The sequence below is a fragment of the Myotis myotis genome, unplaced genomic scaffold (assembly GCF_014108235.1).
Source record: "Myotis myotis isolate mMyoMyo1 unplaced genomic scaffold, mMyoMyo1.p scaffold_m19_p_1, whole genome shotgun sequence".
NCBI lineage: Eukaryota > Metazoa > Chordata > Mammalia > Chiroptera > Vespertilionidae > Myotis > Myotis myotis.
Window position 1 is genome coordinate 47,547,696 of NW_023416313.1, and position 26,447 is coordinate 47,574,142.

The 26,447-nt window shown below is 41.5% G+C and overlaps 1 protein-coding gene across 2 annotated transcripts; it reads left to right on the top strand.

Annotated features, from left to right (window-relative positions):
• The first annotated feature begins 2,144 nt into the window (after positions 1–2,144).
• On the top strand, positions 2,145–22,893 carry LOC118669797 (C-X-C motif chemokine 6-like). 2 transcript variants are annotated; one of them, XM_036336161.1, is made up of 5 exons: positions 2,145–2,268; positions 2,430–2,568; positions 19,668–19,753; positions 21,977–22,124; positions 22,259–22,893. In XM_036336161.1, the coding sequence occupies exons 1-5, from the start codon at positions 2,160–2,162 to the stop codon at positions 22,359–22,361; spliced, it is 585 nt and encodes a 194-aa protein (XP_036192054.1). In that variant the 5' UTR covers positions 2,145–2,159; the 3' UTR covers positions 22,362–22,893. The 2 variants fall into 2 exon arrangements, with proteins under 2 accessions (XP_036192054.1, XP_036192044.1); XM_036336151.1 differs by lacking the exons at positions 2,145–2,268; positions 2,430–2,568 and adding exons at positions 18,809–19,055; positions 19,386–19,533.
• Positions 22,894–26,447: the final 3,554 nt, after the last annotated feature.

Genomic DNA, 26,447 nt, shown 5'->3' on the forward strand with positions numbered 1-26,447 from the left:
TGCCAGCTGTAAAAAAAAAAAAATTGTTTTCTTTATATTCTGCAAGCAATGCATGTTAGGTTTGTGCAGAGTGGCAATGAGGTGAAGTATGGTGTCAAGAGGAACCGGAAATAACATCTCATGACCCTTCTGTGTTCTTACCATTTAGTGCCAAAACTAATTCATATGTTCACTTATATTTAAAATAAGTTATTTGGAACTCACCTAAACACACGCTCACACACATAAAAATTCAATAATCTATGACACCAAACTTTTTTTTTTGCCTCACAAAGTCTTATTATAGTGTGGTTTATTTCCTATGGTTATGTTGAATTTAATCATCCATGATTTTTAGTCACATTTTTGCAGTCTTGTCTTATCCACACTTGTGAGGTTTAACTGTTGTCTGTAGATGCACCCTAATTTCTAAAAAGTCAATATAATAAATATGTAGGCTGTTTTTCCAGATTACCACTCCCCAGAAGACTGAAGGATTGCATTAGCTGAGTCAGGTGTGATGCCGATTGTATCAGGAAGCTGTTCAGGAGAGAGACCTTCCTGTTTAGCTTCTCACAAAGTGAGACCAAACCTCTCAGCCTTCCTTGACTAGAGAATTTCTTAAGTTTCCTTCCAGACTTAATGTTCTAAAGATCTATGACACCTCCTCCTTGACCAGCAATGGAGGTGATTTCCTGCCAAGGAAGATGAGTAGAAGAGTTTAATACAATTCCCCAGGGTCACCAGGGACAAGGAAAAGAATTTTGTTCCATGACTGGTTTCCGATTGCCATTGTATTCACTGGTTGCCTTTGCTGAACTACTGTGAGGACAAGAGTCTTGGGGACAATCCAAGAGAGCATATCCAGTAAGACTTTCATGAAAGAAAGCCAGCGTGCTATTCTAATATCATAGCTATGCATGCCATGGACTTAGAACTGTAAAAGACTTGGCCTTTAAACCTTCCGTTTTCTATCTACTTCCACAGATAACAGAGACAGTAAGGCAAGGCAGACAAGTCTGGATGTTAGTTACCCCTCAAATTTAGGGACCCACTCCAGACGAGAGCAGGCCTGCTGAAACAGCCGTGGTCACCCTACTGATCATTAAGTCAGATGGTTCCAGAAGTTTGTGTGTCTGAGTCACCCTTCCCTTACATGAACTTGTTTGAGTGAAGCCAGAGTGGGTGCTGTCTTGCTGCCAAATTGATTCAAATCTCTAGACCAAACTTCATGATGAGACCCTCAAACCCATTAGCCTCCCACAGCTTCTCCAAACTGGGTCAATGTACACACCTGGCCGAGGAGCCATAGCTGTAGCAGGCTGGGTCTCCCTGGCCATGCTGTCACCTGCATGCACCTCACCCTACTCCGGAGGGAAGAGCATACCTCTTCCAATTCAACAGTGTATCCAACTGCAGAAAGCAAGGTATCATCTGGCAGGGCAATATGCTTGCTATAAACTACAAGTATAAGATTTCCAGTAAGCAGACTTCATTTGCCAGCCTATTCCTGCCACTGAGTAAAAGTGGGAGTACAGACACTTTCACCACATTATCTTGCTTTCTAAAGCTGGCTGAAGTCCAAAGAAAATAAACTAATTTGAGAAACCTAGAATGATCCGCCTGCAAGGAGGAGAGGTAGGGCTTTCAGTGTTGCGCAGTTCTGATCACGGCTTACATTTCTTGATAAAACATTAGAGTTAAGGATGATGATAATTTTTTCCTAACGTCAACCATCCTGCTACTTTGGTTCTAGTCCTCCTCTAGAGATGGGGGTGAGGTGCACCTCTTAGGGGGCTCTGCTCCCCAGAAGCTGGTCTTCACCAGCCATGCCTAGCCCCAAAGATGAAATCTCCGCTGGATTGCCCCTCTCCTGCAGCTCCATCCACGCGGGGTCAAGTTACCACATGCTCCACGCATGGGGTGCATGCAACTCCTCCCAGTTACCCTCCTGCCCAACTCTCACTGCCCATTTCCTCCCCAAACCTCCTACCCCCGCCCCCTCAGCCCAGGGAATTTCCCCAAGCATCCAAAAGCTTGAGTTTCCTGCCTGGAGGAAGGGGCGAATGCCAATATAAGGGATGCGCTGGGCTTGGGGACGCCACAGTGCGCTGGAGTTTCAAATCCCAGCATCTCCTCCTTCCAGAATCCGCGCCTCTCGCCGCTGCCTCCACGCCGCTATGAGTCTCCTGCCACGCCGCGCAGCCAGCCTCCCCGGCCCGTCTGGATCGCTGTGCGCGCTGCTCGCGCTGCTGCAGCTGCTGACGCTGCCAGGGCCCCTGGCCAGCGGTGAGTGCTCGCAGCCAGGGGCGCGCCACGCGGGGCAGAGCGAGGCGCCCCAGCCTCTGCAGCTGGGGCTTCAGCAGGGGGAGCGCGGGGAAGTGTCCCAGGCCACGCTTGCGGGAGTTGTTTTTCCTGCAACCTTTCTCATAACGGTGTCTCTCTTTCAGCCCCAGCTGGTCCCTCCGGGATCATAGTGAGCGAGCTGCGCTGTGTGTGTTTAACCCCCACGCACAGGATTCGTCCCCAAATGATCCATCACCTGGAGATGGTCCCCGCAGGCCCAGGGTGCCCCAATGTGGAAATTATGTAAGTCCTACTGCACTGCGGTGTCCCCGGTGTCCACTTGTGACCTTGGCCTGGGTCTTCAGCTCCTGTGGCTCATGGACGCATCCTTTCTTCCCCCCGCCCCCGCCCCTCCTTTTTTTCCCTGCAGAGCCACCATGAAGAAGGGGAACAAAGTCTGTCTGGACCCAGAAGCCCACGTGGTCAAGAAAATCATCCGGAAGTTGTTGAACAGGTACCCCTGGCTTTGATCTTCGTGTTGTTGTTTTTTGTTTTTTTTAAATATATTTTATTGATTTTTTACAGAGAGGAAGGGAGAGAGATAGAGAGTTAGAAACATCAATGAGAGAGAAACATCGATCAGCTGCCTCCTGCACATCTCCCACTGGGGATGTGCCCGCAACCCAGGTACATGCCCTTGACCGGAATCGAACCTGGGACCCTTCAGTCCGCAGGCCGGCGCTCTATCCACTGAGCCAAACCGGTTTCGGCAGATCTTCGTGGTTTTTAATCTTCTCTCGGAGTGTAGCCTTTTCAAGGTCCTTATTCTATGCATAGGCTTGGCTACCACATCCCAGACCATTCTTTAAAAGGTTGTTCAGGAGAAAAGGGACAGTTGTTCCAGAACGTCCAGGGAAAATCTTTATCACCAGTCTTCCATGTAATCGCCCAGGTGGTGGCCCAGAACGCTTGACTATGATGTATATATTTTGTTAGCTTAGTCCTTGAGTCCCACCTTTTGCTCTTTATTGATCTTAAGCTCTGCGTTTTGAAAACTAGTTGGAATACATAGGAGTGTGGAAATTAGGTTAAATTGAACTTATTATTTTTCCTCAATAGTGGAAAGCAGAAAAATTAAGAGGAAGGATCGTGCTTTGGAAAAACTGCCTGGTTCTTCAGCGGAGCAGTTTTCTGGGGATCTCTGGACTCACTGAAGCCACAAAGCAGGGGCTAATTTTCTCCAGTGAGTCAGGTTTCCTCATGGATTTCCTACTTTGAGAGATGGATGGGACGAGGGACCTATGTTTATCCTTGCAGCTTTCTGCTCATCTTATGAAGTATTTTACATAGTATTTACTGCTATTTATTTGTTGCTATTTTATTTGCTATGTTATTGAAATATTTGTTAATTGACTAGTGAATCCAGAATCACTGGTTGTTACTCTTTAAGGTGACTGGTTTATTTCTAGAATATGTTCTTTAGAACATTATTGAACAGGCTGTAGATTCAATAGGTGAATGATCTTTCTTTAGAATGCTATATATGAAGATAATCTGTAATCCCCAGTCTTCTCGTGAAATTGTAACTATTTAGTATCATTTTTTGAAATGAGATAATTTCCATACTCTTTATCCTGGGATCATATTTCAATTATATTGCATTAGAAAGCTGGGCGCATCATACAGCTATCAGTGTAGAATATATTTCCTTATTTAGAATTTCTAAATTTTTAAATTCTATAAGGAATAATATATTATTTTCCTATAACTTTAGACATTTGATGTCTTCTTCGTATGGCATAATGTCATGACTTGGTCATTAAGCTTTGACTTTTATATTGTATTTATTAACTATTTTATTATGAGTACTATAATTTTAATCACTAAATATTTGCTTTGGATGAAGAAACTAGGAAATAGGTAAATTCCTTATTGCTAGTTTCTTTATAAATACATTGTTTTAGTATTTTTAAGAATAAGGCAAACTTAATAGTCTGTACTCTGAAATTTTTGAAAATATATCTGAGCTTTTGAATATAAACTCATCATTTAGTTTTCAAAAAATACACAGCACTGCTAAGATTTGTAATGCTTATGTTGTATCTTTTAAGGGTTTGACAATTTTGTTATAAAGAATTATAGATGCATCACATTTACTATGTTAAAATTGTACTTTTTAACTGTGTGTCTCATTGGTTTATAGAACCTTTTTATTCTTTGAAAAAAAATAAAATATTTAAAAACTTTACTCATGTTTTTTCTACTTATACTGTTAAAAAATTTGTGCTTTTCTTTAATTCTACCTTATTTTGAAAATTATGCTGCTCTCTGGCTATCAGAGAAAACCCTTATTTCCCAATGCCATTGCATTTGTTCAGCCTTTCCAGTTACCCCTTCATAGTACCATGGCCTGTTGGTTCTTTAGAAAACACAAGTTTCCCTAACCTTAAATCCTCAACTGGCTTCCTATTTCCTAGGTATGAAATAAAAGTTTAGAAGGATGGCAAATTATGTTCAGTCTCATCCAATTCCTGGTTACTCCTTCAGCTTCACTTTTCCTTCCCATCTTTGCAGTCAAGTGTTTAGTTGTTGCCTGGATCCGTGCTTTTGCATTTGCTAGGGCTCCAACTAGAAGTAGCTTTCATCTTTTGCCTCCAGGAGGAAGCTTATCCATCCTTCTGCACTCAGCTCAAGCAATACCTCCTTCACAAAGTTTTTCTTGACACTTCCAGCAGAATTCATGGTTTCTATTTTGATGTTTCCATAGCATCTTCTAGATATTTGAATTTATTTGAATAGTGAATATTGCATTGTTTTCCCTTGTTTAGAAGTTTCCTTACCCTACTCTACTAAGGGTTCTCCCAGAACATCAACCATTTTTCATTTCCCTCTGCATCTCCCATACCTGACACAGATTGGTTTAATGAATTAATAAATTATCCAGAACCTCGGGTTGCCAGTGTCCTAAAATCAATAACCTGGATCATGCTAAATGTTAAATAAATTTAATTCCTTTACCCTCTTTTATCCTTCTAGTCTATAAGCAATCCACAAGACCTTGACACATACAGCCCCTCAACATATAATACCTACCTCTCCCTTTCACCTGGCTAAGTCCATCCTTTCCTTTGAGGGCAGTTCGCCTGTCATTTAGGGCCTCTCTGACCCTTTCCCTCACCACGTTAATGCCCTTTTTATATTCTCTCATAAAACTTTGTTCTTTTCCTTTGTAACATTCTGTCACCAACATGACTATAGAGTTTACGGAGACTATATATATGTGGTTATTCATTTAGTGTCTATCCCAACTTCACTATATGCTCCATCAGGTCACAGACAATGTTTATCATGTTTATCTCAGTTCCTAGGGCAGTGACTAGCTCATAGGTGCTCAAACAGATGTACTAATAAGTCCCACTGTCTTTCTAGTATTAAAATAGCAATTTTATGTAAATAGCTCATTCTAGGAAAATCACAAAAACAACAAAAAAAGAACTAATCCAATTCGTATAGCGATATCCACCCCTCCTCCCCCAATTAAATGAATATAGTATACTAGAGGCCTGGTGCACAAAATTCATGCACTGGGGTGGGGGGTTCTTCAGCCTGGCTGGTGCCCTCTCACAGTCTGGGAGCCTCACCATTGATTGCCCAAAAGAGGTAGGCCCTGCCCGCCCAGCTGGGGCTCTGCAATGGATCGCCTCCACAGCACCCACCCACCAGAGCGCTGCCATGGGCCTCCCTCTGTGCCTGATAGGGGGGAGCAATTGTGGAGCCCCCCAATTGATTGTCCTGCTGGTAGGTGGCCTGGGCCTCCCTCTGTGGGGTGATCATGGGGTGATTGTCCGGCCCCTGATCAATTGCATCGCACCCACCTTGGCTGGCCTGGCGCCAGTGGGTGTCATAGCATGGTCATCCAGATGGTTGTTCTGCTATTTAGCTGTTCAGCTGATTTGCATATTATGCTTTTATTGTTATAGATATGCTTATATTGGCATGTATTTGTATATATTAGTATATGCTAATATGTCACTAGCATATTAAACTATATGTAACCTGTTATTCTACATCGTTTTATCTCCTTATACATAAAATATCAATTAAATTAAAATATTTCTTTTATTATTTACTAGAGGCCCAGTGCACAAAAATTTGTGCACTCAGGGGGGAGGAGGGGTCCCTCAGCCCGGCCTGTGCCCTCTCGCAGTCTGGGACCCCTCTGGAGATAACGACCAGCTGGCTTAGGCCTGCTCCCAGGTGGCAGAGGGCAGGCCCAATCCCTAGGTGCAGCCCCTGGTCTGGCTCAGAGCGGGGCCGATTGGGGAGTTGGGGCGCCGCCCACTGTCATGCACAGAGCAGGGCGGATTGGGAGGTTGTGATGCCACCCTCAGTCACGCTCAGGGTAGGGCCAATCAGGGGGTTGGGGCGCTGCCCCTGGTCACGCACAGAGCAGGGCCCATCAGGGGTATTGGGGCTCCATACCCTGTCACGCACAGAGCAGGGCGGATCAGGGGGTTGGGGCGCCGCCACTGTCACACTCAGGGCAGGGCTGATGGGGAGGTTATGGCTCTACTCTGTCACACACAGAGCACAGCCTGTGGGGGGGGGGGGGAGGAATTGGGGTTCCGCACCCTGTCACACACAGAGCCGCAGGGCGATCAGGGGGTTGGGGAGCTCCCCCCTATCAGGCACAGAGTAGGGCTGATCAGGGGGTTGGGGTGCCTTCCCCTGTCACCAAAAGAGCAGGGCGGATAGGGAGGTTGTGGCCCCACCCCCTGTCACACACAGAGCTGCAGGGCAATCAGGGGGTTTGGGTGCTGCCCCCTGTCACGCTGATCCTGGTTCCAGGAGGCCTCAAGGCTCCGCTGATCCTGGTGCTGGGAGGCATATTGCCCTTTTACTATATAGGATAGAGGCCTGGTGCATGGGTGGGGGCCGACTGGTTTGCCCTGAAGAGTGTCCTGGATCAGGGTGGGGGTCCCCACTGGGGTGTCTGGCCAGCCTGGGTGAGGGGCTGAGGGCTGTTTTCAGGCTGGCAGGTGACTGAAGCTCCCAACTGCTCCTTTTTTCTTTTTTTTTTTTATTCTGGGACAGCTTTAGCTCTGGCTCCAGCTCTGAGGCCTCTGCTGCTCAAATCAGGTATCTGGTTTGTTTGTGTTCTATAATTGAAACACTGTATCAACTCCAGCTCTGAGATCCCGGCTCGCTGAAAGCAGGTTTCTGGGGTTTTGTTTAGCTTCTATATTTGTAACTATGTTTCAAACTGCAAGCTCAGAGGCCTGCAAGGCAGGCGGGGAATGTTGGTTTCCTCCGTCACTGAAGCAAGCAAGCCTCATGTTAGTTTCAAGCTGCCTGGCTGCCAGCCGCCATCTTGGCTGGGAGTTAATTTGCATATTGCCCTGATTAGCCAATGGGAAGGGTAGCGGATGTATGCTATGTTTCTCTTTTATTAGGTAGGATTAGCATATATATGTATATATAATATACACAGAGAGAAAGAAACAGCGATAGATACAAAGATATGAAAAAGCCTGAAGTGAATTCAAAGAGATGGGTTTACTGCCAACTTTTCAGCAATATATAAAGCATAAAATACCTCACATTTTAAATATATATATTAAACTTCTGAGGTTTCTCTTTGCTATCTTAAATAGTACCTTTTTTTTTTTTGAACCTATGAATTATACACTAATCATGGAGAAACACCAAAAAAAAAACCCCACCAAATTACCATAAATATTTAAACTATAAATTTCAGTGTTTTAAACAATGCCTGATTTTGCATATCAGCCCAAACATACTCATCAAATAAGCGCCTGATCATAATGAAAGCATATTAAACTCCCTTTGGTTAAGGTGCGTAAAATATATGTTTTGAAAATTAATAAACATCACTGGTTTACTTTTCTTTATTATTATTCAAGGTCCTTATTTTTCCTAAAAGTAAGATTTATGTTTAGTTTGTTTATAAACCATACTAGAGGCCCGGTGCATGAAATTTGGTCACGGGTGAGGTCCCTAGGCCTGGCTGAGCATCTGGAGTGGAAGGGCATGTCCCAGCTGACCTCTGAGCCATGGGCATCACCTGGGTTCCTGGGGCCCCCATGTGCATGAGTCACCAGGCCCCTGCCACTGGTTGCCATCTGTGGGGCAATCTGGCCGTGATTGCACCCACCTTGGTCTGGTGCCACCCACTCATCTGCTCCACCATCCTGCCACAGTCCCACTCTTGTTGGGGCCCATCAGGGCCATCAGTGCCTCCACTGCTCCCGCTACCAGCGCCGTGGTTACCGACACCCACTATTTTCCATGCTGCCCCCTGCTGGTCAGCACACATCACAGCAAGCAGCCAAACTCCTGGTCAAGAGGACAATTTGCATATTAGGCTTTTATTATATAGGATAATAAAACCTATTTGTAATATCCTTATAATTCTATTTGTCATGCTCATGCTATAACTGGTCATTCCATAAAGAAAATAAATTACAGCCTTGCCGGTGTCTCAGTGGTTGAGCCTCAACCTATGAGACCTATAAACCAGGAAGGTAAGGGTTCAATTCCTGGTTGGGCACATGCCTGGATTGTGGGCTCAATCCCTAGTGTGAGGCATACATGAGGCAGCCAATCCATAATTCTCTCTCATCATTCATTGATGTTTCTAACTCTCTTTCCCTCTCCCTTCCTCCTGAAATCAATAAAAATATATTTTAAAAATAAGAAAATAAGTTATAGTATATTACTGAAGTGTAACCTATACAAAAACCTTAATGACAGTTAATACCAATTTTTTATCCTATCACTAAAAAACTCAAGGACTAATGTATCTGGGAAAAATTAATCTAATGTTTGACTTCTAGGAATATGTCTTAATATTTTCCTTATACAAAATACAATTTTCACTCTGTTATCCACATAAAACACTCCCTAGTATATTAAGTCACTGGGAAGTTGAGTGTCAACTAAAATCTACTCTATGTTACTGCTTCAATCTAGACAATGTCAATGTGTAATTAGTGCCTTTCATTCTACCAGATTTTCCTGCTTGCCTCTGGGTGTGACCCATTTACATTATCCTTCAATTACTGAAGGTATGACAAGATCTATGATAAATATGACTGGTGGCTTTGTTTTTCTATGATAGTTTTAATTCTTGTATAAGGAAAAGAATTGCTGTGGGTAAATTATATTGTACATAACTTGAAAAGTCCTTCCTGGATGTTACAATTGAGAAATTTACCAGACAGAAGGAGCGCCTGGGGATTTCAATTTGCCGCCCTGACTAAATCACGGAAAACAAGGGAAGTGCACATGATGCTGATTTTGGCTGATGGTCATGGGTGGCTTTTAGTCAGCAAAAGTAATATTCTATTCCTCAGAAGGATTGTTCATACTTCAAATATGTAGAGCAAAATAATATCACAGAAAGACCTAGCATTTAGGTATGAAATTTTGTTTCTGCAAAGTGTAGAGTCCTGTTTCTTAAATATTGAGAATTTGCAAAATCACTCCCAACACTGGAAAATCCATGTTTTTAATGGATGTGTTTCCACTGCCACATAAGTGTGTATGATGGTCACAGTGGGGAATTATAACCCACTCCACCATTCTTTTGACATTGCTTCTATAAATGCTGACTGACTAATAAGTAGCTTGTAGATAAACCGCATGTTTGTATAAGAATCTTTGGAACTAACTTAAGAAAATGTAGACTCAAACCTTCAGCCATTCCCAGTTTGGGGGGATTTGATGACCTTCAACCAGAGAACCAGGATGACTTGGAACCACGATGATGAAGACCAGGAGGGTGCACATCAGACCATCACTTCACCAGTTTCAAGGTCTTTTTCAGAATGGGCTGTGCTAGCTTTCACATGAACTCTTCAACCCTTCCCTTTGACCTTTGTGTTTTGCTTTACCTTTACCTCCATATAAAAACCTCTGCCTAGCTGTAGCCGGTTTGGCTCAGTGGATAGAGCGCCAGCCTGTGGACTGAAGGGTCCTAGGTTCGATTCCAGTGAAGGGCATGTACCTTGGTTGCGGGCACATCCCCAGTGGGGGGTGTGCAGGAGGCAGCTGATCAATGTTTCTAACTCTCTATCCCTCTCCCTTCCTCTCTGTAAAAAATCAATAAAATATTAAAAAAAAAAAAAAACCTCTGCCTAAACTGAAAAGTGGAGATGGGCTTTGGACAAGAGTTCCCCATCTTCTGGAGATGCAGGCACTAAAATAAACCTCTTTCCTTTTCTCATCAGCACCTGACTCTTGAGTTTGACCTTCGTGGCAGCTGACAGCTGAACCTGGGTTTTGGTTACATGATGATTGTTTTTAACCCACCTCTAGAGTTGGATCAAAAGAAAAATAGTTGATTCATTTTCAGCAAGAGAGGCCAGTGATATTTCTTTATAATTTGTGGTGCAGTACAAAGAGCAATTGTGTTTCAAATATAGTTTTGAGTATTTTCAGTGATGCGACTTTGGCAATTTATTTGACATCCTCATACCTCAGTTTTCTCATCTGTAAAATCAGGACAATTATATCTGTCTCTCAGGCACAAAGGATATGCTTAATAAATATTAATTCCTTTCTCAAGTCTCATAATTCAAACTTTCCTTGACAAATGAAAAGACTGAGAGCTCAATAGTTTATTTTTTTCCAGATTTATCCATCGTCTTTTCACCTATGCATAAATGATTAATTTTTAGTGCTTCTAAGAATTTTTTCTACCATTCCTTTTTAGGAAGCTTCTGGAATCAATGCATTCATAATCTACATATTTTTATCAATTGTGGTAACATTATTAAAATGTATGATGTATTTTCTTTCTTATAAACATTCATCCATCAAATCTCAAGATATTTGATATCATTTATTTAAAAAATAACTTTGGTTGATTTCAGAGAAGAAGGGAGAGGGAAGAAGAGATAGAAAAATCAATGATGAGAGAAAATCCCACTGGAGATCAACTCAGCAACCCGGGCATGTGCCCTGACTGGGAATCGAACTGAGACCTCCTGGTTCATAGATCAACATTCAACCACTGAGCAATACCAACCAAGCTGATGTCATCTATATATATAAAAGGCTAAGTGAGCAACCATTTGCTCATCCAACCGTCCGACTGTTCAACTGGCTGGTACATATGACGCGCATTGGCAATTTCAAAATAAACATTGACTTTCACATGCACGATACATATAAAGCTCTTGCTGGTGCCAATTGCATGTGAATGTATTTGAAGACCAACCTTTGGCACAACATATCTCTGACGCCGAAAGAAAGTGATGTTGTCAACAGAATATCATGTTGTTATTGTTTATTTGTTAATCAATTTATATCTTATTTTCATATACATTTTACTAATTTTCTTTTATCTCTGACACTTTTATTATAGAGAAGGTGAATAGCGATATTAAAATATTTTGTATTTTAGTTTTATAATACTATCTATACTAATAAAAGGGTAATATGCTAATTAGACTGGACATCTTCTGGACATCCTTCCAGACAAAGCCATGATGGTGAGGGCTGAGCCAGAGGTGGTTAGGGATGATCAGGCCATCAGGGGAGCAAGCAGTTAGGGGCAATCAGGCCAGCAGGGGAGCAGTTAGGGGGTGATCAGGCCCGCAGGCAGAGGTGGTTAGGGGTGGTCAGGCAGGCAGGCAAGTGGTTAGAAGCCAGCAGTCCCAGATTGAGAGAGGAAAGTCCCAGATTGGAGAGGGTGAGGCCGGGCTGAGGGACACCACCCCCCCCCCCCCTCCCTGTGCACAAATTTCATGCACCTGGCCTCTAGTATTATATATACTATTTTGACATGTAGTTTTTTGAAGTAATGTAATTACTGCACAAATCTCTCTTCTAATTAATTTCCTTTCAATGTGCACAAATCCGTGCACCAGGCCACTAGTTTATTGATAAGCCTATTACATACTAGACCCTGTGCAAGATCCTTATGATATAGAGATTACAAAGATAAAACACTTTCAGCCTAAGTTAAGGTCTTTTGGCAACAAATATACTCAAAAAGTTTTTTATTTACAAAGATTTTTGTTTTGAAAGCTAAATGAAGGGACTGATTTGTAAGAGAAAGAGAGTATTAGATAGGCATTCCTAGTATCAAACTCTGAGAGGAGATTTGTGTGAAAAAAGTTTATTGAAGAGTACTCACTTTGCACCTTTCAGGAAGTACAGAAGCAGCGTTGGGCAGAGGAAAAGTTGCTGTTATGGCAAAAGAGTCAGATGGTTCTATGAGAAGCTCTGGAGCTAGGATGGCCTTTCAGAGTTATTCTGAATTGTGGCAAGGGAGGCTTTTCTGTATCCTTCCATTGACCACCCATTAGATGTGGGCTAAGCTTGGAGAGTGGGCATAGCTTTGGGTGAGACAGTTCCTTTAGGCCGCAAGCTATGCTCAAAGAGGGCCTCAGTTTCCAGCTTTCTGTGCCTATCATTCCAGCAGCTAAAGAAAATCATGGTGAATCATGGTTTCAGGGGCAAGGGAGGAGAAGGAAGAAGAAGAGAGGGAAGGGGAGGAGAGGGAAGAAAAGAGGAGAGGAAGGAAGTAGAAGAGAGGAGAGGAAGGACTCCTCTTCCTATTGCTCTTTCTCTATCTTTTACTCTCTCTATCTCTCTCCTCTCTTTCTCTTTTTTAAATATGTTTTTATCAAGGGAGTAGGATAGAGAGATAGAAACATTATGAGAGAGAAACATCATCCATTGGCTGCCTCCTGCATGCCCCTTACTGGGGATTGAACCTGCAACCCAGGAATGTGCCCTGACTGGGAATCAAACCAGTCATCTCTTGGTTTATGGGTCAATATTCAACCACTGAGCCACACCAACCAAGCTTCTCTGTTTTTTTCTTTTCTTACCTATACTCCTTTCATCTCCTTTCTTTTCATTCTTTCCCCCTCCCTCCCTTTTTCATTCCTTCCTCTCATTCATTCTTTATTTATTCCTAAGAAATAAAATAATGCTATTTAAAAGAGGAGGAGAAGCAGGAGGACCAATGTGCCTCAGCAGAAATCCTAGCCAGCAGCCAGCACCAACCACCTCCCATGTACATTAGGTCATTTTGGACTTTTCAGCCATTTCAGTTGCACCCTGACTACACCCACTTACGTGAGCTTAGGCAGGATGACAGCAGAAGGACCTCTTATTAGCATGCCGAATTATCAGAAATAATAAACTGTTATAAGCCACTATGTTTGGGATTGGCTTGTTATACAGCAAAAAGGATCCAAAGAGGAGAATCACATATCTAATGTTCAACAAGTGATATTAATCAGCATAAAATAAAAATTCTCAGGCTGAAAAACATTGAAGTGATCCTTTATAATAAATTAGAGGCCCAGTGCACAAAAATTTGTGCACTTGGGGGTAGGGGGTCCCTCAGCCTGGCCTGTGCCCTCTCACAGTCTGGGACCCCTCGGGGGTGACCACTTGCTGGCTTAGGCCTGCTCCCCAGGGGGTTGGGCCTCAGATGGCAATCAGACATCCCTCTGGCAGCCCGGCAGCCCTTGGGGGATGCCCACTTGCCAGCAGGGAGCAGACCTAAGCTGCAGACAAACATCCTTAGTGCTAATGAGGAGGCAGAAGAGGCTCCCACCAACACCGCTGTACTGGCAGCCATCAGCCTGGCTTGTGGCTGAGCAGAGCTCCCCACGTGGGAGCGCCCTGACCACCAGAGGGCAGCTCCTGCATTGAGCATCTGCCCCCTGGTGGTCAGTGTGTGTCATAATGACCAGTCATTCCCAGTCTTTCTGCTGTTAGGGTCAGTTTGCATATTACCCTTTTACTATATAGGATAGAGGCCTGGTGCACGGGTGGGGGACAGCTGGTTTGCCCTGAAGGGTGTCTCGGATCAGGGTGGGGGTCCCGCTTGGGTTCCTGGCCAGCCTCGGTGAGGGGCTGATGGCTGTTTGCAGCTGGTTGCTCCCCCTTCAGAGTGGGGGTCCCCAATGGGGTGCCTGGCCAGTCTGGGTAAGGGGCTGAGGGCTGTTTTCAGTCTGGTGGGCAACTGAAGCTCCCAACCTCTCCTTTTTTTCTTTTTTTTCTTTTTATTCTGGGATTTATTTACCTTCTATGCCTGTCACTGGAGCTGAGAGCCGGCTTTAGCTCTGAGGTCAGCTCCAGCTTGAGGCCTCAGCTGCTGAAAGCAGATATCTGGGTTTGTTTGGCTTCTATAATTGCAACATTGTTTCTTAGACTGCAGCTCAGAGGCCGGCAAAGCAGGCAGGGAACCTTGGCTTTCTCCTTCACTGGAGCAAGCAAGCCTCTGTTCGCTTCAGCTGCCTGGCTGCCGGCCACCATCTTGGTTGGCAGTTAATTTGCATATTGCCCTGATTAGCCAATGGGAAGTGTGTCGGAGGTACAGTTAATTACCATGTTTGTCTATTATTAGATAGGACTAGAGGTCCAGTGCACAAAATTTGTGCTTGGGTACAGTCCCTAGGCCTGGCCTGTGATCAGGGCCATCTTCCCCAGCTGCTGGCAGCCAGTCCTGCCCCCCACCGCCACCCATCCCCAGTTCCCTGTTTGCCATCGGGTGATCGGAGCCTGCCAGCAGGGGGAAGGACCAAGAGGTCAGCTGTTCCCACCTGCTCGCCGGCCCTGCCCCCACCACAGGTTGCCCTCTGTGTGTGGGACCACCGGCAGGGCATGGGCCTTGGCCTGGTGCCACCATGTCCCCCGCCACCCACCCCCAGTTCACCATTCACCATTAGACACTGGGAGCCTGCTGGCCAGGGAAAGGGACCGAGAGGTGGGACGGTCGTTCTGGTCATTCCACCATTAGGGTCAATTTGCATATTACCCTTTTATTTTATAGGCTAGTATCAAAGAAGATATGCCCTCTCAACTCCTTCACCCTTTCTACTCACCCTTTCCTCCCATGCTTCACCCCCATGCAGTGTATCTCACAATTGAGTGAGTCCCCGTTAATTGAGGCCTGGACCATTCTTGTCAACTCAGTTGTACAAAAACAACAACATTTTGATTTCAGCACTTATAGGGAATCTTTTGTTGACTAGAACTTCAATCTATTGATGAAAGTGTTTTAATCAACTGACCCAAGTTTTTATTATCCCTGGGATCATTTGCACCAATTGCTTTTATGACTAATTTGCAGGAGATAGCTTATTTTCCTTATACTTGGGAGGTGTCAGTTTAAAATATTCTATGTCAGTGAGAGTTAATATATGTTTTAATTTTATGGAAATTGGTCCTCCAATGTCTCTGGATATTTTCTGCTAAAATAGCTAGCAGATAAATTATGTCTTGAGTTTTACAAAATGTGCTAGTTTCCTGGATGACTCTGCTATTTATACAATGTCTTAAAAGGAAAAGAGATAAAGTAACTTACCACAAAAAAAAAAAAAATCCAAAAAACCCACCAGGGTGACAATGTAAGATTCATAAAAAGGCTGTCAAGTTATTTTTTAAGCCCTAGAACTTCTGACACAAATTTTCTAGCATTCATTTAAGTTATAATTTTAAAAGATAATTTCTTTGGATTGAATAATGATTTTAAAAATTTGTTATCCATTTCTGTACTGCCAGTTCATCAGTGTCTGTACTGTGTTTCTATTCAAGGATACCAAAGAAAATTATGTGAAGACAATGAGAACTGTTAGCAGTAGTGGTCGTAGTGATAGATTAGTACCTATATCCCACTACTTTGCACAAATATTTGGGGTCTCACTTTTTATACAGAAATAGTTAAATGACTAAGTCACACAAAAGAATTTTGTAATGTCTGGAACATATTAAATAATCAAAATTTATTAAATAAATGAAAGCTAGCAAAAAAATTATTTACCTCAAATGCTGACTAATAAGCTTGTAAAATTTGAGTGACTCAAGAAATTTGTTAATGCTCACTCATGAATCTCGCTGACAATGTGTCCTTTGTGACAAAATACAATTGTTGATTAAGACAATGAGTTGATGATCCTGTGCTACACGTGTTCCTCCTTCCCGGTACCTACTAACTCAACCAGCATCATTAGTTCAAAAGACTTTGCATGGTTTTCCTCCAAAAGGATTAGGAACTTCTGAGTAATATTACTCAATAAATCAGGAAAGAAACTTGGATTGTGTTTGAGTTCAGTGAAGCCAATAAATATTGTACATCAGGAGGGCTGTGATGAACAGAAAAAGAAAGATGCTATGAATAATGTTAAAAATTATATCTTGCTCTGGAAATGGTTTTGAGCTTATGTTTGAATCAAAACATCTGATTTGCAAATTAACAATATATCAATCTTAGTGATGGTAAAAGGTTCTAAAGTCATCACTCAGGAAGACCTACAAAGAGATTTGCTTTCCTTACTCGGTTTTCTGTTGAGATTCTCTCCACAATTCACTCCACATCTCAGCTCTTAGGATACTAATCTCCAGCTTAAGCTTTTCCTTAAGCTTGCTTCTTAAACTATGAATTTCTGGCTTGGGAGAGGAGGAAAATAATATGTTCTACTGCTAGATTGTAAGTTATAAGAGGATAACAAATGGGATGGGGAAAAATAAGGAATATGTTGAAAAACAGGAATTAAAATCTTAAGGAGGTATAGCTGATAACTGATAAACAATAGGAAAATTTGTGTTAAAAGTTTTTTTAAACTTGGAAAAATTAATTACTGTAATCAGTCTTTTGATACAAAGTAATTTTGTACTTTTAATATTTTTATAGCTTCTTCTAGAATTTTAAAAGTATGAAAATTAAGCAAAAAGAAAATCAGAAGTTTAAATATTGTGTAAGATGTGAATATAGTTGTCAAAGGAAGATAACTTGTGGCCAGGGCCTTATCCGTTATGCCCTGCCTTCCAAATCTTTTAAAATCATGGGCACTTTGGGCCATGTGGAATTTGGTTTGAGAATTGTAGCTGATTAGAAAACAAAGAGAAACTTTCCTCCATGTGATACATATTCATTGATTTATTCATTAGCACTATTTAGAACCCCTGTACATTGTATTACCCTACATGCTATAGGATCCATGAGACATTCAAAGAAACCTTGGGCATGCCTCTGCCTTTAAAAGTGTACAGTCCCCAGCCGAGGAAGCAAACCTTATAGATGGGACAGAGATCCAGACAATAACATATACAAGCTCCCTTGTGTGTGTAGGTCCACCTCTGTATCTCTGTGGGGCTTTGTCTATATCAAGTGGAGTTTGAGATCAAGACCCTTAATTAGGGTCTGAAAATTAAGGAATAAAGATCTTATTGCAGTTTGTATAGTGTAAGACTGGGAACACACTTATAGTCTCCAATTAGACATGGGTTGGACGATGATTGCCAGTGCCATTGAATCTCATGCAGTCATTACAAACAATGGAGCAAAACTACACGGCGGTAGCGTGAGAGGATGCGGGAGACGTGTTTTTGAAGGACAAAGTCTGTATAATGATCCCACTTATATAAAAACATCTATGTCTACCTCTATGTATATATGTGTATCTCTCTGTATTCTGTGTGTCTCTGTGTATATGTACATGTGTATATATAAATGCAGGCAGAATAAAACACTAAAGCCAAATTATTACTGATGGTTACTGCCACACAGTGGGAATGTGGAATAATAATAAAGAGAAACTTGCATGTTTTATTCCATATACATCTGCAGTGTATGAATCTTTTAAAATAAATTATATTATATATTTCTGTGTTAAATTAAAAAAAAAAAAAGGAAGCCCGGCCGGTGTGGCTCAGTGGTTGAGAGTTGACCTATGAGCCAGGAGGTCATCCTTTGATTCCCAGTCAGGGCACATGTCTGGGTTGCGCGCTCGATCCCAAGTGTGGGGAATGCAAGAGGCAGCTAATCAATGATTCTCTCTCATCATTGATGTTTCTGTTTATCTCTCCCTCTCCCTTCCTCTCTGAAAGCAATAAATATATATTTCTTTTTAAGAAAAAGAAAAGGAAAAATAACAATGCTGGGTCTTGCTTTTCAAGGTATATTCTAACAGTAGAAACAAGTAGTTTATTTTATAACACAAAGGAGGATAAGTTTGATTCTACTTTTCTGAATAAAATTACAAAAAAGTAATACATTTCAAAGACAGAAAAAACCCACATAAACTAACATGCAAAGTGAGGCTTTGGTGGTGAGCAGTTCATTTCATCCACACACACTGCAAGGGAATCCCAGTGTTTATCAACAACCAAGATAGGAACACCTGCTTTCCTAGGCAACTAGAAAGGGAAGATAATTCTCTTTGCAAAGAGTCACATATTTTTATTTGGCCTCACATAAATTACATTATAGGAAAGGCAGGGCATATTTCATAGTTACACAAAGAAGATATATGTAATATTTCAGTCTAGTTCTTACCTAAGTGCAGCGTTAAATATGTGTAAGGGAGATCAGTATTGAGAAACTGGGAGAGGGAGTGTGGAGTAATGTGCAGAATGAAATTTAGCAGGAACTTTAACTTGCCTGGTGTTTATCTGGGTTGGGCATAACTACCCTTATACAAATATTACCACATGCGTTCATTTCCCCCGTCCCCATCCTTCTGTCCTTACTGGCCATGAGGGAGTGTGTATAAAAGACACCAGGAGAGCGTGAAAGCCACTCAGCCGCAGACTCCTTGGGAACAGTCCACCTCACGCTGAGGTCTCCAGGTTCTGGGAACAACTCAAGGTTCATAGGTCAGTTCTCTCCGCCATGAACCTCAGACCCAGGGCCACCTCCGCTCCTGTCTTACAGGTGTTGCTGCAGCTGTCACTGCTCCTGACTGTGATGGTTCCCCCCACCATTGGAGAAAGAAAGAGAAACTTAGAGGAACCTGAAGGTGGAGTCCCCGCTTCCCCTCCTCTGTGGCTGCTTCTGCTGTTGCTGTGTGTGTTTGGGGGGCGGGGGGGGGGGGGCTCGAAGAGGCGGGGTGTCAGCTGTCCTGGTGCTCCTGAGGCTGGGGAAAGCCATTATACTAACAACTCTAAATGGAGGAGCTAAGCTTAATGGGTACCTACCATATGCCTGGCATTCAGCTCTGGTTCTTTACTATAGGTTTCAGATCATATTCACAGTGGCCTTGAGAGCTGTGAGCCAGCTACAGTTCACAAAGAAGGGGACTGAGGAATCAAATCGATAGATATTAAAGGTGCTCATGACCACTTCTCAGTTTCTATCCCAGCTGCAAGTGTGGAAGGTGAGCGCCATGAGGAACTTCGCTGCATGTGTATAACGACCGCCTCTGGCATTCATCCCAGAAACATCCAAAATTTGAAGGTGTTCAGGGCAGGACCCCATTGCCCCAATGTCGAAGTGATGTAAGTCCATGCTTTTGTATTATTAACTCATTAGGGAAGCCCTCTGCCTCAATCCTCACCACTACTATTTTGTTCAGCTCCATCAATCCCTCTGATAAAACAGGACACACACAAAATTATATATTCTCTTGCAGAGCCATGCTGAAGAATGGGAAGGAAATCTGCCTGGATCCAAATGCTCCCGTGATCAAAAAGATAGTCCAGAAGATTTTGGAAGGTGGTGAGTCAGCTGCTTAATCTGTTCACTCTCTGTCAAATCTTTTTATCTCCCAAGAGGCGTAGGAGTTTGCCGCCTTACCCTTCTGCAGTTTTTCTTTATTCAGGATACCTATTCATGCTGTATTAAATTTGGATATGTTTTCCATTCTGTCTTAAAAAGTCGCATTTTATTCTGAGAAGGCTGGTTAATAAATAGATGACAGAGAGAAGATAAAAGTAAGCAAGCTTAGTTTCAACATATAATATATAGTTTACTCCCTAACTCTTGGCTAAATGTGGTACTGTGCTTTGCATTTCTTTATTTAAAATTTTCTTTCCAAATACATTTGTGTTAACTTATCTTGAGCTATTTTGCTGTTAGACTAGATATGCCCATGGTGATTAATAGATTCCATAGTGGCCAATGATATTAGGAATCACACAGAGCCCAGCAGAGAGCACTTGCTCAATGAATGTTTGCTAATATATGTAGAGATTTAATAGAGTTTTTCATTGCTTTAGTCCTAGGATATCTTGTTGAAGAGAATTCTCTGAGTTTTCTAAAGTTTATTTTAGCTTTCAAACCCTAAAATTTAAAAAGTTGTAAAATGTAAGTCTTGTAGACAGTGATTATTTATTTTAAAGTGAATATATTTAATACTAGTAAGCAAAAGTAATATGCTAAAAAGCATTAACAAGCTCTATTAAAACCTCCAGTATTAATAAAAATAATAACACAGATTCTAGTTGGTATTAAATATTTTACCTTGGCATGTTTGCACATATTCACATTTAGTTAATATTTTCAAAGTTATAATTTTAGTATTAAAGTCAATCTTGCAAATAAGTATAATAATTAAAACTTTGCCAGACTGGAAATTATTTTATAATCAACAGAACTTTAATTTATTTCTTAATCCCTTAAATTTATAACCACACTAGTCTTATAGTACTATTAGCATAAAATCAAAATTTGTTATTACTTTGTTGTCATATATTATTAATTTAAACAGAATTGGTGAGGGGAAACCTTAATTATCTTTTTATTCTCTTTTACCAGCCGAAGTCACTAGTTGGTAATCTGTTCTATTTTTAATGTATTAGAATGATAGCTAAACTCTCTGAATAACTCTTAATATGCAGATCTATTCAGTGTTTTACAGGCATGAAATAAATAATTCTTACAAGATAGAAATGACCTAATTGAAAGCATGTCCTCTAGAGAAAGAATAATTGAATAACTCAGTTTTACTACTTGCTGGCTGTTTAACTTTGGACAAGTTGCTTAACTTCTCTGTTCCTAATTTTCTTCATCTCTAAAATGAGATAGTAATATTTGCTTATTTCATAGAGTTGATGTGAAAATTAAAAGAGTGAATAAATTCAAAGAGTGAAAATAAAGCATGTCACACAATAACCAATATATAAATGTTAGTGATTATTTGTTATTATTACCATTAGCATCCCCAGTATTTCAGAGAAGAAAAGTGAAGTTCAAAGAGATTAGGAAATTTGCCACAAGATCAGATAACTAAGTAGGTGACAGAGTGAGGATTTGAAAATATACTCTTAACCACCATACCACACCACTTTCCTTGATTCTTCTCTCTCTAATGAAGAGGTTACATTATATATCACAGACTATTGGCACACAAAATAGGACTTGATACATAAATAGCATGCTGCCTATACTGCAATAATTACAGGAGTATAAGTAAGATCACCTCCCCCAAGTTGTGCATGGAATTTTGGGAACATTCATGTATTAAGCATTTAGTTTACAAATTTGGCATTATTTAGGTTTCCTCTTATACTCTCCTCACCATTACAAGTTCAATGCCTTAAAATGGTTTGTGTATACAATAAATGCATTTAATAGTTAACCCAAAATATACCAAAATAAACATGTAATAAAGAAGTAAATGAGGATAGTAGTAATTGTCAGTTTTTCTCTTATAATTCAAAATAGCTCAGCATCTCATTAATTTTGGAGTCATTTCCTAGTGAACTCCAACAGGACCAGCTCCTGAGGCTGGGGTAGGCCATAATACTAACAACTCTAAATGGGGGAGCTAAGCTTAATGGGTACCTACCATATGCCTGGCATTCAGCTCTGGTTCTTTACTATAGGTTTCAGATCATATTCACAGTGGCCTTGAGAGCTGTGAGCCAGCTACAGTTCACAAAGAAGGGGACTGAGGAATCAAGTCGATAGATATTAAAGGTGCTCATGACCACTTCTCAGTTTCTATCCCAGCTGCAAGTGTGGAGAATGAGCGCTATGCTGAACTTCGCTGCACGTGTACAACGACCACCTCTGGCATTCATCCCAGAAACTTCCAAATTTTGAAGGTGTCCAGGGCAGGACCCCATTGCCCCAATGTCGAAGTGATGTAAGTCCATGCTTTTGTATTATTAACTCATTAGGGAAGCCCTCTGCCTCAATCCTCACCACTGCTATTTTGTTCAGCTCCATCAATCCCTCTGATAGGACAGGACACACATAAAATTATATATTCTCTTGCAGAGCCACGCTGAAGAATGGGAAGGAAATCTGCCTGGATCCAAATGCTCGCCTGCTCAAGAAGATAGTCCAGAAGATTTTGGAAGGTGATGAGTCAGCTGCTTAATCTGTTCACTCTCTGTCAAATCTTTTCATCGCCCAAGAGGAGTAGGAATCTGCAGCCTTACCTTTCTGTACTTTTTCTTTATCCAGGATACCTATTCATGCTGTAATAAATTTGGATATGTTTTCCATTGTGTTTTAAAACGTCACATTTTTTTCTGAGGAGGCTGGTTAATAGATGACAGAGAGAAGATAAAAGTAAGCAAGCCTAGTTTCAAAATATAACATATAGTTTACTCCCTAACTCTTCACTAAATGTGGTACTGTGCTCGGCAGATCTATTAAGTGTTTTACAGGCATGAAATAAATAATTCTTACAAGATAGAAATGACCTAATTAAAAGCATGTCCTCTAGAGAGAGAATAACAGGGTAACTCAACTTTACCACTTGCTAGCTGTTTAACTTTGGACAAATTGCTTAACTTCTCTGTTCCTAATTTTCTTCATCTCTAAAATGGGATAATACTATTGGTTATTTCATAGAGTTGATGTAAAAATTAAAAGAGTGAATAAATTCAAAGAGTGAAAATAAAGCATGCCACACAATAGCCCATATATAAATGTTAGTGATTATTTGTTATTATTGCCATTAGCATCCCCAGTATTTCAGAGAAGAAAAGTGAAGTTCAAAGAGACTAGGAAATTTGCCACAAGATCAGATAACTAAGTAGGTGACAGAGTGAGGATTTGAAAATATACTCTTAACCACCATACCACACCACTTTCCTTGATTCTTCTCTCTATAATGAAGAGGTTACACTATATATCACAGAGTTATTGGCACACAAAATAGGACTTGATACATAAATAGCATGCTGCCTATACTGCAATAAGTATAGGAGAATAAGTAAGTTCACCTTCCCCAAGTTGTGCATGGAATTTTGGGAACATTCATGTATTAAGCATTTAGTTTACAAATTTGGCATTATTTAGGTTTCCTCTTATACTCTCCTCACCAGTATAAGTTCAATGCCTTAAAATGGTTTGTGTATAAAATAAATGCATTTAATAGTTAACCCAAAATATACCAAAATAAACATGTAATAAAGAAGTAAATGAGGGGAGAAACCAAGATGGTGGCATAGGTAAACACCGGAAATTGCTGCCTCACACAACCACTTCAAAAATACAACTAAAAGACCAAACGTACATTATCCAGAACCACAGGAAGGCTGGCTGAGTGTAAATTCTACAACTAGAAAGAAAGAGAAAAGCACACTGAGACTCAGAGGAGGTGCGGAAGTAAAGTGCAGAGGTAAGGAGGCGCACATGGAAAGGGCTGGCAAATGAGGATACGGTTGTCTTTTTCAATCGGGAGGGAGTCTCAAGCTCCCGACTGCTCTGAACTCTAGTTCCAGGCTAGTCTCTGGGGACTCAGACTCATATGGGGAGAAACTGGACTGTCTGGCATCTGTTGGAACTCGAGGGCGGCTTTCTCTCAGAGGTACTTGTAGCGATTACTGGGACACTGAGACATGGGGCCTCTTAGGGTAGGACTAAGGAGCATCCATAGCTGCTTGCTCTGCCCTGTTGAATCCCTGAGACCCCGCCTTACCCAAGCTGTGCGCAGAGGCTTTTGCATATGAAAGGCCTGGCCCTTTGCAATCTGAAAATTACCTAACAAACTGCAGCTGGGTCAGAGAGACCCAGAACATCCAAAAGAAGGCCCAAGGCCCCACAGCAGCTTGCATTTCTTCACAGCTGGGCCTCATCTGAGCACCTCCAAACCCCAAACAAAGAAGAGGAATCTGCAGATCTCTCCATAGCTCCTGCTGGGTAGCCTCAGGCAGAGGCTAAATTAGCACCTCCTTACAGATCCAAGAGCCAGTGTACCCAGTGGTCAGAGTGGGACCATCCAGATTACAACTCCTCCGATCATAAGGGACATACTCAGGGGGCAGACTCAGTGAGCACCAAAGCCCCACTGAAGCAAGTCTTGCCCCAGAAGGGTGTCTCCCGCACAGAAGTTCTCCCACTACAGACACAGCTTATTCTCACAGCCAATTGGCCTGGAGGTCAATTCCTCCCAGTGATACCAACTACAATCAAGGCTTAACTACAACAAGACTGTGCACACAGCCCACAAAAGGGTGCACCAAGAGTGTCCACCTCAGGTAATTGGGGAGGCTGAGCCACTGGGCCCTATAGGACACCTAGCACAGGAAGCCACTCTATCAACACAGGGAAGCATAAAAAATGCGGAGACAAAGAAACAGGTCACAGATGACAGAAATGGAGGAAAGAAAACTACTGGATATAGAGTTCAAAACCACACTTATAAGGTTTTTCAAGAATTTTCTAGAAACCACCGATAAATTTAGTGAGACCCTCAAGAAATCTAGTGAGACCCTCAAGGTTATGAAGAAGGACCAACCTGAAATTAAGCATACACTGACTGAAATAAAGAATATTATACAGAGTTCCAACAGCAGACTAGAGTATTGCAAGAATTAAGTCAAAGATTTGAAATACGAAGAAGCAAAAAACACCCAACCAGAAAAACAAAAAGAAAAAAGAATCCAAAAATATGAAGATAGTGTAAGGAGCCTCTGGGACAACTTCAAGCAAACCAACATCCGAATTATGAGGGTGCCAGAAGAGAGAGGGCAAGATATTGAAAACCTATTTGAAGAAATAATGACAGAAAACTTCCTCTACCTGGTGAAAGAAATATACTTACAAGTCCAGGAAGCACAGAGAACCCCAAACAAAAGGAATCCAAAGAGGACCACACCAGGACACATCGTAATTAAAATGGCAAGAGCAAAAGACAAAGAGAGTATCTTAAAAGCAGCAAGAGAAAAACAGTCAGTTACCTACAAGAGAGTACCCATATGACTGTCAGCTGATTTCTCAACAGAAACTATGCAGGCCAGAAGGAAGTGGCAATAAATATTCAAAGTGATGAATAGCAAGAACCTAGAACCAAGATTACTTTAACCAGCAAAGCTATCATTCAGAATTGAAGGTCAGATAAAGAGCTTCACAGATAAGGAAAAGCTAAAGGAGTTCATCACCACCAAACCAGTATTATATGAAATGCTGAAAGGTATCCTTTAAGAAGGGGAAGAAGAAGAAAAGGGTAAAGATACAAATTATGAACAAGAAATACATATCTATCAGCAAGTGAATCTAAAAATCAAGTGAATAAATAATCTGATGAACAGAATAAACTGGTGAATATAATAGAATCAGGAGCATAGAAAGGGAGTGGACTGACAATTCTCAGGGGGAAAGGGGTGTGGGGGGTGCGGGAAGAGACTGGACAAAAATCGTACACCTGTGGATGAGGACAGTGGGGGTGGGTAAGGGCAGAGGGTGGTGTGGGAACCGGGTTGAGGGGAGTTATGGGGGGAAAAAAGAGGAACAACTGTAATAATCGAAACAATAAAGATTTAATTTTTTTAAAAAAAGAAGTAAATGAGGATAGTAGTCGTCAGTTTTTCTCTTATAATTCAAAATAGCTCAGCATCTCATTAATTTTGGAGTCATTTCCTAGAGAACTCCAACAGGACCAGCTCCTGAGACATGCCACAGTTTTTACCCTATTCTAATAACTCCTGAGATGTAGGTGTCTTTTATTTTTTGTGTACACATCTAGAATTATTCTAGTTAGATGCAGAAAGACTGGATTACTTGTCACTTACTACTCTCTGGATTCCTTTATACTTCAAATATTGAAATCTGGGGGGAAAGTTTGTATAAATCCATCATGTTGCCATCCATCTCCAAAACCACCTCTCCTATTCATTTCCGCTGCCACTAACCCGACTTGGGATTTCAAGTTTCAGACCCATAAACATAGTCTGTGTCTGCCATTGTGTTGGATTCAGGATATTAAAAAAAGTGTAATTCACAGAGAATTGCCCTTGAAGAGATCACTGTTTGGTGGGAGAGGCAGACATGTTGACAAATAATCACAACCACATGAGGCTCTTACTAATAAAGAGGTATGCCCCTATTGCATGAAGAAACAGATACATGAACAAGTCAAAGCCTCAATGTCACTAGTGTCAACGTTTATTATCTTCACTAAATGTGGTAATTTTATACTGAGTCCCTGTAGTGTGATAGTGACAAACATTATGAT